The sequence below is a fragment of the Symsagittifera roscoffensis genome, chromosome 2 (assembly GCF_963678635.1).
Source record: "Symsagittifera roscoffensis chromosome 2, txSymRosc1.1, whole genome shotgun sequence".
NCBI classification, from domain to species: Eukaryota; Metazoa; Xenacoelomorpha; order Acoela; family Convolutidae; genus Symsagittifera; species Symsagittifera roscoffensis.
The window spans coordinates 27,402,007-27,417,476 of NC_087063.1; the positions used below are offsets into that span (position 1 = coordinate 27,402,007).

General features: G+C 35.4%; 2 protein-coding genes across 2 annotated transcripts; both read left to right on the forward strand.

The window, feature by feature from the left end:
• The first annotated feature begins 493 nt into the window (after nucleotides 1-493).
• LOC134839232 (microtubule-associated protein RP/EB family member 1-like) lies at nucleotides 494-9,923 on the forward strand. The gene is made up of 2 exons (XM_063854712.1): nucleotides 494-906; nucleotides 8,811-9,923. Exons 1-2 carry the CDS (start codon nucleotides 522-524, stop codon nucleotides 9,491-9,493), a joined length of 1,068 nt encoding a protein of 355 aa, XP_063710782.1. The 5' UTR covers nucleotides 494-521; the 3' UTR covers nucleotides 9,494-9,923.
• A 644-nt stretch (nucleotides 9,924-10,567) lies between these two features.
• On the forward strand, nucleotides 10,568-12,128 carry LOC134839108 (protein RER1-like). The gene has a single exon (XM_063854543.1). It carries the CDS (start codon nucleotides 10,572-10,574, stop codon nucleotides 11,154-11,156), a length of 585 nt encoding a protein of 194 aa, XP_063710613.1. The 5' UTR covers nucleotides 10,568-10,571; the 3' UTR covers nucleotides 11,157-12,128.
• The last annotated feature ends 3,342 nt before the right edge of the window (nucleotides 12,129-15,470 follow it).

The window sequence follows — 15,470 nt, forward strand, 5'->3', positions numbered from 1 at the left end:
GTAACACTTGTATTTTATATTTTCTCGTGTCGAGTTGCGTGTTCTTATTGAAGAAACGTAACCCGTATCGATTTTAATGGAAAAAGACTTCAACACTTGTCATCTTCTTTTATCATTATCACTTCCATATCTAGAAAATTCCAAGGATTTTGACTGGAATACGTGATGAAGGGACTCCTGACTGTAATTCGGTTACTATGATACTTTTGACCTTCTGATTACCCGTTAAAAAATATATTTTCATCTACATTCGTAAAAACTGAGTTCAAAGAAAAAATTAACCGAAAATGACATAGATTTTGATCGATTTAATTCATTTGGCATCAGCTACAAAAAATAAACATGTTTTGCATGACTCTTGATGTAAAATTTTACCTCTAGGTGCAAAGTTTCGTTGATATTCATTTTTACTTTTTTTCTTTTTTTTGTACCTTACTTATGTGCGTTGCAAAAAAAATATCTGAGGCATTTTAATTGATAGTAACTAGTTAGCCTTGATTTTAATTTTATATATTTTCAGAATGGCGTCCTTCCAAGTAGTTAATGTGTATGTTACGGGCAATACGAATAGCGGGGAAAATCAAATTTCACGACAGGACATGTTGGTATGGTTTAACGAATGTCTAAAACTACAGATTCGCGATATCGTTGAACTCGGCAAAGGATTTCATTATTGTCAAATGGTCAATGTGCTATTCCCAACAGTTAATGCTGTCCACCTGAAGCACGTGAAGTTTGGTGCTAAATCTGAACATGAATTCACAGAAAACTGGAAGAAGCTTCAAAATGGGTTCAAGAAGCTGAATATTGACAAAGTTATTCCTATTGAACGTCTAATAAAGCTTAAAATGATGGATAACATGGAATTCGCGCAGTGGTTCAAAAAGTTTTTTGACGCAAATGCAGGTTAGATCTGGCGCTCAGAATCAATGCAGCACGTGTTTACCAAAAATCCGATTTTTTTACGCTTGCGATTAGCAAGCGTTATTTAATCGGAATTTATACTTTTTCGGATTATCAACTTGATAAAAAATGACTTGTATCGTCAGATTGTGTTATCCCTCCCCTGGCGTGGCAATGATAGTGTGGGAGGCCGAGCTCTCAGTTGGCCTTCAGGTCTACCACAGCCTGGCCGATTTCGGCTGCAATAGTAGTACCACGTGAAAGTTCTAGACGCTTAAAAACTGACCTTAGTCGCAAAAAAAGAGCTTCGCTCAACAAAATAACTGTCTGGAATGCGGGGAAATAAGAAAAACTGACTATGCTTAGACAAGCTGCAAAGCTTTTCATGGATCCTCTGGGAATCGCAGAAACGAAAATTTTTATTGAATTCAAATTTAAATGCATGTTCGGCATTTAGCTTGGAATGGAGGTGAAGAATAAGCCTGGGACGGCAAAGTTGGGTTCGAATCTGACCTGGAACTGTTTTTTTTAAACTAGAAAAATTCCTTTCCAAAAAATGTCGGCCGATATTTTGCCTGATTATGTTTTTTCAGTTTAGTTGCCACATGGTGAATTGATTTTTATTTGTACTCAATGAAGTTGCTTTTGTTGTTTTGAATAACTCCTGCTATTTTTAATTATACTAGCCTTGACTTCGTATATTTTGATTTTTCTTTTCGCTTAAAAACTATTCGGCTTAAATGTTTTCGGCTTATATTTTGACTTAGTGACCTAATTTGGGGTCAGTTCAAAGGAAGCATGGGTTTTATGCTTCATTCAGGATAGCGCTAAATGCTAAAGTTCCTAGAATAGAGTTTGGAGTTCGACGTTTTTCATGACAATAATTATGTTTTTAGTTTTACGGGAAATTATTTAGGTTTCTTCGCCTTGTTGCCTTGAAATATAAAATAGTTCTAGACATCATTTTGAATTTTCATAAGTTAACGTTTTTTCATTTTTTTTTGGAGTGTGGCTTTCTTTTCCTGTCTGCTAGCTTGCGCTGCTATTTGTATGTTGTATCGCAAGTGGTGCGAAGCGGTTGAGACAAATGGCGCGAAGTTGTTCAGACAACGATGATCCGGCGTTAAAATTTGATGTGTAAACTGAAGTTAATTGTCGAGCTATCGTTGGTTCGCTTATTGTTTGTCGGCGTAGCCTGCTCAAATCGGGCTCTTCTTCTGATTCAAGCAATATTTACGATTTTTGAAAATCCTGATATGTTAGGTAAACTATTTATGTTCACACAATGAATCAGATGGAGAGTTGATATTTTCCATGATTAACTTTCGTAATCTATCTATCTCGCGGGCTTCACTATCTCGCCATGTTTAAGCTTTTTTAACGCTTTATTTTTGCATGTTTTACGAAAGAATTTTTTCACATTGAAGCTATATCGTACATTGCAATGGTTAAGAATTTTTTCAATTTTCCATTTTGATGTCAAGGATTATTTCATCGGCTTTGATATTAGCAACCCTATGATGAGATGCTATAAGGATTCCCCAGGCGTTGCGAACTTGGCCTCCAAATATGAATAACCAAATCTTTTTAGTTAACGAGATACGGCAATTTTCGAGATTTTCAAAAATATCTAAAAAATTTGAATTTGAAAAATTTCACAAAATTTGATATTCTCAACTCTGGACGCTTTCAGAGGGTACTCTCAGGAAGTTTTCGAGAAATGACATTTTTTATGGTTTTTCAGAAATTAAAAAAAAAAAAACTTAGATTTAAAAAAATTCAAAAATTTTGAAGATCTCCATCCTGTAATTGAAAACGCTGAAGGTACTCTCGGGGTTGCAATTTTTGCCTCTAAATATGACTGCTCAAATCCTTGAAGTTTTCGAGATGACAATTTTTTGTGATTTTTTCAAAAAAAAATTCAAGAAAACAAATTTAGTTTTTTTCTTCAAAGTTCAAAATGCCCTTTTTTGTAGTGGGGGTTCTCAGAGTACTCTCAGGGTCTCAGGTGTCGCTAATCTTGCCTCCAAATATGACTGATCAGTTCTTTGTAGTTTTCGAGATATGACATGTTTTATGATTTCTTTTTAATTTTTCAGAAAACTTGCTTTTTAACAAAATTCACAAAATTTTGAAATTTTCAACCTTGATTTTTCGTACTGCGAAGGTGCTCTCACGAGCTGCAAGTTGCAAATCTCAGTCCAAATGAGACTGCTGAAATGCTCTTAGTTTCCAAGATGTGACGTTGGTTATGTCTTCTTTTTCAATTGGTCAAAACTTAGTTATAAATAATTTTACAAAATTTAAGTTTACATCTATATTGAATTGTACTCCATTGTACTTTCAGGAGGTGCAAATTTTGATTCGAAGTTTGACTAAATTTTGATTGTAGTTATCCAGATTTTACGTTTTTTGTGATTTTTTCAAATTTTTTTTAAGTCTGAAGTTTCTCAAAGTTTGAAATTCCAACGCTGTAGTTGGGTACTGTGAGAGCACTTTCATGAGTTGCAATTTTTGCATTCCAATGGGATTGCTCATGTGCTTTTATTTTCCGAGACGTGACGTACTTGATGTCATTTTTAAGTGTTTTAAAGAACTTCACAGAATTTTGTGGTTTTTCAAAATTTAAGTAAAAAAAATGAATAATTTTTTAAACCAAGTTTGAAATTACCATTTCTGTAATTAGGTGCTGTCAGATAACACTCAAAGGATGAAGTGTTTTTTCCAGTTTCTGCGAATTTTTTTAGTTTGTTGAAAAGTCGAAGCACTGGAGGTGTGTTACTTCGCTAGTTTAACTGAAAACAAGTCAGTGTGGTATTATCCAATTCGAGGTTTCAAGCCATGAAGTTTGTGTTACGTTCAAAGTTCAAGAAGAATGTCAAAAGCTTGGTATTAACTCCCAAGTCTTGATTCATTTAAAAGTTCGAAGTCAAAAATGTTTTCTTTTCATGTAAAGTTCAAAAAGATAATCAGAACGGTGGTGTCAGCTCATAATTCATTTTAAATTTCTCCAAGAAGAAAGCTTTTGTTGAGCTTATATAAAGAAACGCCTTACTTTCAATTGAAAACAAGTAATATAATGTATTGTTATTAGTTAATGCATCAACACAATCGATCAGTTATTTCGCCTATAAATTTAACTAAAACTGCCGAATCTACAGCGAATAGTTCAATAAAAAATTAACACTTTTGAACAAATTGCTAAATCTTTGAATATACATGATAAACAACAGTGTGCTTGAATACAAAAGTAGCAAGAGTGGTTGTGTTCGGATGGGTGGTTTTTCCGGGATCACAAGTGACTTCCAGTGGTGTTTGTCATCTGAGTTCCAGCAAAACCTGACTTTCCGAAATTTTCCAGAAGGCTCGTCGACTCCAGTTGTTGTCAAACTCATCAGATGAGTAAGCATCTTGAAGCGCCGAGGGAAAGTTTTCATTGCACTTTTTACTTGGTATTTCTTCCTCAGTTCTGATGACACAAACTTTTTCACAAATTTCACGAGGTGAGTCGCCTTTTTTCTTAAAAAGTCCTATTCAACGGCAAAAACTGCTTCAGATGACGCTTCATCTACCTCTCTGGTACCTTTGACGGAATCTTCACGAGGAAATGCTCGAAAATCCGCTTCTTTCTCGACTTAAGTTTCTCTGGCTCCAGTTTTATTAAGTTTTCTTCGAGCTGTCTAAATGAAGCTAGTTGATTTATTTCACAGCTGAAATTGATCATTTCATAATCGGCAAATTATTTGATTAAGTGATGAAGATATGACTAAGTGTTTGAAATGAAGATATGAACCACTCGTTGTCGAGGATGATGATCCGGATGAAGAGGATGACAAAATTGTTCGCTGCACTTTTTTGCGATGTACATACGTATGATCACCTTATTAGTAGTATCTGAAGGTGTTTGGGCGCGTTTCGGGGCCTCGGGTGTTCTGTAGAGGAGCTTGTTGCAGTTTTTGCCTCTATCTAGGTTTTCTACCAAGTGTGGGTCAAATCAACCGGGAAATATTTCTCCGTCTTATCTCTGACAGACAGTACTAGAAATCTGCGGGGCTTAGGGGCCGGGGTTAAGCATGGTAGTATCGTGCTTCCAAATCGTGCCATACTTCTTTTTGTCTTGAAGTCCTAGGTCAGCTTTGATATTGCGCTGGAGTTCTGCGTCTTTATAGCTCGCAATGTTCAGAGTTCAAGTTACCAGCAGATGTCAATAAACGTGGTCAAATTTCTCGTTTAAAATTTTTGAAGGCCTAAATGTGGCTCTTTTTTAGGAAGTAATAGTATTTTTCAAGTCTCAGATTTGACACTTTATCAAAATGGAACAGATTAGGATAGTGAGCAAAATTGTATCAGTATCAAGTCAGTCCCTCAATTAAACCGGGACCTGTTGTTTTCCCTAAATCTATTTTTCGATACAGATTTGCAAAACTCATGTACATCATGCCAAGATCCTAACTCCAGTCCAACAAACTTTGTCTTTTCAAAGAAAACATAGAGTGAAAGTTCAATTCGAAGGGCGCAACTACAAGTCAAGGTCAGAAAGAAAAAATACCTCAATACCTCTATTAGACGAAAAAAAAATTTTACAAAAATGTTTCCACTGAGTTGCAGCTTAATCGATTTCGGCTCTAACTATGTCGGCTTATTTACGTTCATTAAATATCCGGTAAAACTTTTAGGGCTTTATTCGGTCTTCTCTGTGTTTTGGACCGTAAAACAAGACCCAAAAGTCATTGAGCATTGACACTCAACTAAACTGAGCACTGCATAACAAACTTGAAAATTGCTCGGTGGGTAACATAAATTTTGATATAGCTAATAATTTCATATAATCATATCTAATAATTTGGCCCAAACGAAATGCGAACAACAAATTTGTCCAATATCGGAAAGTGTATAATTTCGGGGGCGTTTCCTACAGCCGATTAAGAAAATCGAGAGTATTTCTGCTAAGCCAAGACAGAAAAGTTAAATGTTGTGTCCAAGAATTCAAAGCAATTTTTCCGTTTAAAAAACTCATTGTAGTCGAAGATTGCTATTTATATTGGTTGTTATTTTTCGAACTCAGGTTTTAAAATAATTTTCCGTTTTTTATTCGGCTGTTAAAGAATCGGCCTTATCTTGCTTCGTTTGATCAGCGAAAAAACTTTTTGCTTGATAAATTCTCTGCTGCTAACTTGATGTTCAATTATCTTGGCTTATTTTCGAAATTTGTTTTGTTCAGTGCATCTCGAATGAATTTTTTGAAAATTCGTTTGGTCTATTTTTTTCACCTTTTTCTGCTTTCTTGACTTTGCTGTTTCCGTATCTTTTTCTGCCGGCTAGTTTGCTATTCCATGTTTCATTGGATTGCAATTGGCGGGAAGCTTATTTTTGTTGTTTCATTTTTTGTTTTTGTTTCATTTTGTTGATGCCAGGGTATCAGTGCCATCAGGTCGAAGCGTGAGCTGTCAGAGCCATATCAGCACGAATAACCAAATAGCTGTGTCAAAAATGCTTCCACTGACTTTTTCACGATGAACTAATAATTGCGCTAATTCATTAAAATCTTGTTGCACCGTTAGATTTTCGCAAGCAATATGAGCAGCTTTCTGAAATATTTGTGTTGTTTGGATAATATTTTTTAGAATTAGTATTTTCGAAACAACGTGTTTGTAAGTTCGTTATATAAAGATACGCTTCATCATACAGTCTTTCTATGGAGTTCTTTGCAGGAATATTATGGATTTGATGGCAACTGCTATAACTGGTTTAACAGCTATTTATCAGAAAAGCTAAAGTTTGTTAAAATAAACAATAATGCGTCTGATTGGCTTTTAGTTAGTCCGCTGCACATAAATTTTCTCTTTTTTGCAATGTATTACTCTCCTTTTAATAGGAAGTCATATTTGTTAATGATCAACTGCCTTAGTTTTTTGCAGACGCTGTGAATTTTATTGTTTTCCGTTTTTCCTTTCAAATTCTTGTAAAATCGACATTCTAGAAAAAGAACAAAGATTTGCTACCTTTTTCCCTTTTTTAATTTTAAAACTGTTTTGAGACGCTACCTTACACAAATTAGTGTGTCCAACTGAATTCTTTTCGTCTGTTTTTCAGTTTCAGTTAAAGTTACAGTTCTGATTTTCCGGGTCTTTCCATTTCAGTTACAGTTACAGTTTTTACAGTTTTTTTCTTTCAGTTTCAGTTACAGTTTCAGTTGAAGCTTTCAGTTGGAAAAATTGAATCAAACAACATGTTGAATTTGAAAACAAAACTTACAAAGAAACAAAAACTTAACGAGTTCAATCAAAAGTCAAGTCATTCAATCAAGTCACGGTTGACCACCTCACCGTAGAAAGAGCCTCCATATGACTTCCGAGTCCAGCAGTCAAGTTGCACCTTAAAGACAGAATTTTAAGAACAGAAAAAAATTTTTTTTCAGGGTGGTGAAATTTTAGAAAACAAAAACTCAAAAACATGCGATAGCTCTTGCCTGTATGACTGGTAGCAGACCAGTTTCTGTAGACGGCGTTGTGAGAAGCTGCCTGATCTTTTCTTCAACACTGAGAGCTTGCTTCGAAATGTTGTTGCACAGAGTCTGCTTGCTCGGCACAGAAAACTTTCCTCCACTGACATACTTGATGATAGCATCAAATCCGTATTTCTTGTCAGCAATCATATTCGCACTTGCTCTTGGGCATGCAGCAACATAAGTCGCTAGCAATTCATTCAGACGTCGCTGGCGGTAGTCGCTTGCTGGGAGCGGAGTAGTTGCTGATCTTGAGCTGCTCCCTGCAATGTTGACGAAGCTCTCCATGGTTGTGACTTTCCGTGATTGAGAGTCTGTTTTCGCCTTCTTTTCTGCTGTTTCTTTGACTTCGAGTTGCTTTTGCCATTCAGGGTGCTTCTTTTTGAGGTGCAGTTTGAGGTTGGTAGGACCATGCTTCACCAGACTTGTGAACTCGCAGTCGTCGTCCGTACATCTGTACGCTGTCTTGCTCTCATCTATAACAAAGTATTGATGCACCGGGTTGCTACGCTTGCGACCAGTTGTTGTTGCTGCCATCTCGATCTGGAAACGTATGAATTGCGTCAAGTATTTATACTAAGCTATCTGCAACTGAAACTGCAACTGTAACTGTAACTGAAACTCTAACTGAAACAAGGACCGGAGTTGGTTTCAGTTACAGTTTCAGTTACAGTTCAAAACATCCGGCTGTTTCAGTTTCAGTTACAGTTTCAGTTGATCAAAACCATTTCAGTTGTGCAGTAACAGTTTCAGTTACAGTTTTCAATTCAGTTACAGTTGGACACACTAACACAATTGCAAGACTGCGAATTCAAACCTAAAATTATGAAGTCTTAGAACCTTCAGGTTTTAGAAAAGTCACGATTTTTCTGAAATATGGGAAAATCGAACTAAATTAGAAAAGATTCAATGGTTATTATTCTGGAGCATCATGGTCATATGTGACCGAAGACACCATTTGATTTTAGAAATCCAGCGGCATGATTTGAACCCATCAATTTTTTTCAGTTTTTCTAAGAAATTCCGACATGCTTTTCTATGATTATTTGAAAAACAAAATTATCTAGTCTCCAATCTCTTCCCTTGTTATGATTAGCTAAATGCTTTCTTCGTGCCCTTGAAAGTTTTTTTGCTATAAAATGTGTGTGCTATCTTCACTTTGTTTCTCATGCGATGAATGATAAAAACTGTTTTGTAATTTTTTTGAAGAAAAATACACTTAATCATTGTTTATTAGATTTAAAATTATCCAGGGTGGACAATTTTTAGGCATAGAACATGCCGTTTGTCTATCCCGTCCACTTTGAAATTTTATAATAATTGATGCGAATTGTGTAAAATTTGATTGCATTTCGGAGAAATATGTTTTTTTTCTTTCGTTGAGTTTTGATGTTGTTTTTAGGCATCGACGATTGCTTCGGCCAGTATGACCCCGAAGGAGAAAGGGCACGAGTGGGAGCGGTGGTGCCTGGTGGTCCACCAGGTAAAGCTGTGACAGCACCTAGGAGAACAGTACCGACAACAACTACAACCAGAGCAGGAGGTGGAGTGAAACCACCTGGAGCTCCCACGCCACCGAAAGCCGCCACAGGTGTTGTTGCTCCTCGAAAACCAATCGGTGCTCAGAATGGTGCGGCAGCATCTAACGTAAACCCAGCTGCCACAAGAAAAGTGCAGCCAACAGGTGTGTCACAAGTACAGCAACAGATGAAAGGAAGTAGAATTAGTGGAGACCAAGAAGCAAGCTCAGCAGCAGACCAACATTTGATTCAAGATTTGAGGACACAACTGGACGAGGCAAATGTGCAGATCGAAAGCACAGCTGCAGTGATTGAGGGATTGGAAAGGGAACGTGACTTCTACTTCAGCAAGTTGAGAGACATCGAGATCATCGCACAGGAACACGAGGACAGTGGACAATTACCCGATGAGAATGTTCTTAAGAGGATCAAAGATATTCTGTATGCCACTGAAGACGGATTCATTGCGCCTGAAGATGAAGAGGGCCTTCCAGATGAGAACTTGTCTCAAGAAGAGCTTGTGGATATAAATGATAACGTGCACGATGATGACGAGACGTATTGATAAACTTAAGGTGATAAATTGATGTGCATTTAATATGTTGGAGTTCTCGGACTCTTTAAATAAAAGTGAGTTGAAAATATGTACCATAAATTGTTGAATGACATGAGATGTATGTAATGTTCCTGTTATGTTGGAAGGAGTTCTCTGCCATACGGCTTGTTGGCGCTATTTTGAAATTTATTTAGTATTTCACTTAAATCAACTTGCAACTTGGAGACATATCGATGCATGACTGCAGAAAAATCAGTAACCAAAAGATAGAATACTGGAATTATTGTTTTTGGAGTGAACTGATATGTTTTCACTTAGGAAATGTGACCTAATTCAGTGATTTCTTTGGGAAATCGTGTAACTAATTTTTGTATTATTAATTGCTTGATGATGGAATTGAACCAGCTAATCGCAGAATATTTAGTTTTGTACTAGATAATGCATTTTTAATGGAAGAGTTTAGTTCGTCGAGGTCGAAAAATGAAGCGATTGAATCGCCAAAAATAGAGACAAAAGCAGATTATTTTATAGCCTAGTTTAGGAGAAGTTGTCTGAAGTGAAAGCGAACGAATTGATTAAAAGTTAATCAGCAAAATGGTTTATGCGCTGCTGGGTAGACCGGTCTAATTAAGAGTAATGAACGTAGTTAAAACTCTTATATAGGTCTTGCTATTTTTTTGTTTTAGGAAAATTCTTAAAAGTCTCTAATAACTACAGATGTGCATTCATGCATATGATGCATTTATGAATGCACATAGGTATATATGCACTTTCTGAGTTCAAATGAAATTCATCTGCTGAAAATGACGTAATCTGTGATCCGTGCGTTTTAAGGCAAGTAATGCGAAGCTCCGCTTCACCTCTGTGTAAATTTAACATCCATTAGCGTGAAATTTAAAGGGTGCATTTGAAAATATAGAGCTCATAAAATAGTATTAAAAATGGCTTTTGGGAATCAAGTGGATTTAGAACAGTCGGCCACCTCTGCCACCCTATTCAATTTTATAATTTTCAGTTTTGCTGTTAAAAAAACTTGAGAACCAGTGAATTGGATAGTGTATAAATTAAAGCATTTTCAGATTTGAAGATGGGCGATATTAAACCGGAAGAAATAGTGCCGACCCCAGCACCATTGCGTCTGTTTAATAGCATCGGAGTGAAATACCAGTACTATCTGGACAAAGCAGTACCCTACACGACGGCAAGATGGGCCACCTTCTTTGTCTGCTTTGGGCTTTATGTCCTCAGAGTTTACTTAGTGCAGGGGTTCCACATTATCAGTTACGGTCTGGCTATTTACTACCTTAACTTGTTCTTAATGTTTCTCACGCCCAAAATTGATCCCGCCTTTGCTGAAATGAGCGAAGATGACGGCATGTCTCTTCCGACTAAAAGCTCAAATGCAGAGTTTAGACCATTTATCCGACGACTTCCAGAGTTCAAATTCTGGCATCTGTCAACACGAGCAGTCATCATAGCCACTTTCATAACCTTTTTCCAGGTTTTCAATGTGCCAGTGTTCTGGCCTATTTTAGTCATGTATTTCATCATACTGTTTTGCCTGACGATGAAGAGGCAAATTAAACATATGATCAAGTATAGATACATACCACTAACTCATGGAAAGAAAAAATACGCAGCTAGTAAAGAAACGTCTTCGGGTGCCAACTGAATTTTCCTAATTGTGAACTTCGAATTAATTTTGACTGTACTAAGATTCTAAGTTTGTGTAGATGTCTATATTAACTATAATGTCAGCGCAGTTTTCTCGAACTTACTGGATATTTTTTTTCTGACTGCCCTTTGTATAGGTTTGCTCATTCGCTCAAATCATCAATTAATGAATTTTAGTTCAGTAAAAATCCACGTGTTTATACTGTCCCATCTTAAAGAGTCCTAAATACGGGCAGGGTAAGTCTGTAAAATGGAGGGGCTCTGTTTCAAAAGAAGAATGTCAGTAACAAATTTCTTCGTCCTGAGAGTCTCTGTGGCCATTGGCAGCTAATTGCTTGAATTAAAAAATGCTTCAACTGAAAGGTTTTCTATATGATAAAGTGTGTCTTGATTAAATATTTATTTTTAATTAGTGATATAATTGACGGAAAACTAACAATTAACAAATTGTGACAAAGATGTTTTAAGATGGGACACTAGAGTACTTTGATATTGTAATATTCATGCTTAGCTTGGTGCTTATTTCTGTCATAAGTTTTCTCATTCGAATTGCTAAAAGGAGTTACGGATCTAGTTAGCAATTCCACCGAATTCTTCCAAGGAATATCTTCCTTCATAGTTCGAAATCTAATTGCTAGAAATGAATTTACTTCGGTTGCAATTAGAGTTATGAACTTGATCCGTGGTAATAAACATCTCCTACTAGCGCTATCATATTTTGATGCAATCCATGGCATGTGACACCAACGTTTTTTTTGTTACCGGCGGAAATTTTCATGGTATTGGAAACCATTATCAGCAGCTATTTTTGCTTAGCTTTGTCTCCTTTCTTACGCTCATTCTGGCGTTCAAACTTTTTACTATTGTGTTTTGGTTATTTTTAGTAACACTGCTGAAACCGAATAGTACCAATATCTGTATAAATATTATATCAATTGAAACTTTCATTTGAATTCAATTTATCAAACAATCAATTTTTTGCTAAAATGAAGGATTGGTTTTTGTACTGCGTGAAAGGATTGTGGCTCAAAGTTCAGTCAATGCTCTGGATTTTCATGCGTCATACGCCATGCCCAGATCCACATGTGGCATTAATAATTGCGATTCAATGGAACATCAAGTATTTCAGCGAAAGAGCGATACTCAAAGGAAAGTCAAAATAACGAAGGTGCACACAAAATTGTGGAATAAAATTTAAAAAAGTTTACTCGTATCAGGTTGAAGGCTAGAATGTCCCGACTACCCTTTAACGTCTATGAAAAAGTTATAGATTTCCAAAAAAAAAGATTAAATCTCAAAAATGAAAACATTGTTTTTGAAATTTTCCTCCAGCTGCTATGTTAAGTACGAAGTGTTGTACTTAGTGTCGGATAAGGTACAGTGCTGATTTAGGTTGTCCGGACGAAAAGCATAAAACTTGAAATTTAAATTGCGTTTTTCTCAACTTGGGTTCACATTAGCTGAAAAATGATTTTGGCGACACTTGCTTTAAAATTTTATTAGAATCAATGTGGCAATTACTTTTGCGAAACTAGGAGCCACTACCGGGTCAGTTTTTAGCATAACTATGTCAAACGAGGCTCTTACGTAGCCAAATAAAGGTTATTAAATGTACATTTTCCAAAAAAAATGGTATGAAATAACTTACTTTTATTTGATAGCCAAAATTTGTCATTTTTACAATTTAAAAGTCTATTTTTATTTAAAAACAATTTTCAAACGTTTCGCGCAATCTTTGAGAATATTTATTTGTTAAACTTTGTTTGGCTAAAATTGTTAAAGAATTAATGTGGCAATTTTTTTTGCGAAATTAGGAGCCACTACCGGGTAAGTTTCTAGCATAACTATGTCAAGCGAGGCTCTTGCGTAGCCAAATAAAGGTTATTAAAAGTACATTTTCCAAAAAGTGGTATGATATAACTTACTTTTATTTGATAGCCAAAATTTGTCATTTTTACTATGTAAAACGTCTATTTTTATTTAAAAACAATCTTCAAACGTTTCGCGCAATTTTGGAGAATATACATTTAAACTTTTGTTTGACTAAATGAGAGGCTGACTTTGAAATAGTTTTTGAAGTTATTGCCCTGGTAGTTTCAGCGTAATGTTTGGTTGACTTAAAAAGCCTAATATGATCCGTTTTCTTTGGGTGAAAATTTTGGGCCCCACTTAGCAAAACAGATAGCATTATGATAATTTTCTGCTAAAGTTTTACGCTAGTTTTATAATCATCGTTTTCACCTAATGTATATTCAATCGGAGAAAAAAGAGTTTTGAATTTAAGTTGTGTGCTTTTCGTCCGGATAATTCAAATCAGCACTGTGTTACTAAGATCTGATAGCTGGCATTAATTTAACTTAGAACAATTTCTGAGCTGCATGAGTTGCCGCCTACGCATTTTTAGCACGAATTATTGCGCGGTAATGATCCCAAATTGGTAGTTTTCAAACCATCCTGAAATTGAATTTCATTGTAGATACTAGTGTTGTTGATTTACTCCTATAATTTGCAAGTTTATTAGCCCTGACATTGTATATTTACTTTGTTTTTTTTTTCGCTTAGAAAGTTTTATTTGGCTGATGTGGTTTCAGCTTTTGTGTTATCGGATTAGTCGTTTTTTGGGTCGTTGAAGAGAAAAAATTGATATTTGTTTGTAAGACTTAATAAAGGTCGTTTCTGGTGTAGAAATTTGAAGTTTTTCAATCTTTATCGTTCGAAAATTTTTTGTGATAAAAATTTCATATGGTATTTTGTTATTATTAGCTCGTGTGCGTTTTTTTTGTGTGTTTTGTGTGGAGGAAGACTCGAAAAATGTTTGATAGTTTTTATGAACTTTTTTTTGGCTTAATGTGTTTATGCTCAGGTATTTTCGGCTTTGTTGCCGCTTGTTAGGCTTTCCTCTAATGCTAATTTCATATTCTATTTTATTGGCATCTTTTTTTGAAACTAGATTGATTCATTATTCATTTTGATAGGTTTAGTTTTTTTCGAATTAGCTCCGTTTCGCCCCTGTGTTAATTTTCAAATTAAAGCTGGCATTATTGCTCTCTTTGGGCATGTTTAATAAGATGATTCATGGCGATGGCGTTGAGGAGTTTTGTAGACACTGTTATATTTTAGTAGAAAAACCCAAAATTGCAAAAAATTTAGTTCAGTTTTTATTTTTCAATTTAAACCTTAGTTGCATTAGAATCAACAGTTACGATGCTTCGGATTATTTTTTTGAATTTTTTTTTTGTTTTACTAGCTTAGGTCGTAGTAGGGTTTTTGTAATGTACGAAATGATGCGCAATATTCATGCTTTTTTCTATGATGCTCAGCGCGTAAACTTCTCAAAAAAGCCAAATTTTAGTCCTCAAATGATTTTTCAAATTGAAATGAGGCATGCTAATTAGTCTCAATATTTTCTCTACTAGACCCAATGTATATATTGTTGGTACTTGCTTTTTTTATACTTGCGAGAGCAAGTGCCTTAATGTTAAATTTGGTTTTCTGATAAAATATATTCAGTTTTTTTTTGGTTGAACTGTTCAGGTTTTTGGATAAAGTATATTCAGGTTGAGCGTAGTGAAGACTCTTATATAGGTCGCGATAATTTCTTTTTCAAGAATAAGTCTCGAAATTTGTTCATGCTCAATTTTGATTTTTCGGCGTTTGAATTTTGACTAGGCAAATTCCACTATCGAACAGCAAAGCTGTAAAGGTCAGGAAAAACGTATTTTATCTTTCAGATTTCCCCGCGGGATAAATTTTACCTATTTTTTTTATCCAGTTTTCTCAAATTGAGTTAAAATTATCAATAAAAGTTCTAAAATTATCAATATAAGTGTCAATCATAAATTGTTCTTGAAATTCAAACAGCTTTGAGGGCATATATTTTTTCTTTAAAATTCGAAAGTCTTTCAAAAAACAAGTCAATTGTTTTTTTTTGTTTCTTTGTGTTCATTGACTCTTTCCAACTGTCTGTTGCCTATGTTTACTTTGTTTGCGAATTGCAAGTTTGCAGTTGTGTAGAATGATAGTTTTGATACACGGTAGGGGCTTTAAATATCAAAACTGGTTCAAATGAGCGTTCAAACCGTTTGAATCATTTATCGAGCGAATTACATGGGCTAATAGTTCGCTTATGTGTCTGACAAATTTCAATCATTTCATATCTTGATGTGGTATTTGTACAGTGCAATAGCAATCTATCGCAAACTAAGAGCTATCAGTCAATCGAGTCACAACCTCTGCAACCTTTTCTGGGCCACAGTTAAGTCACTGCTCCCATCCAAAACTTAATTGCTTTCTTCTGGGCGCGCGTATCTAG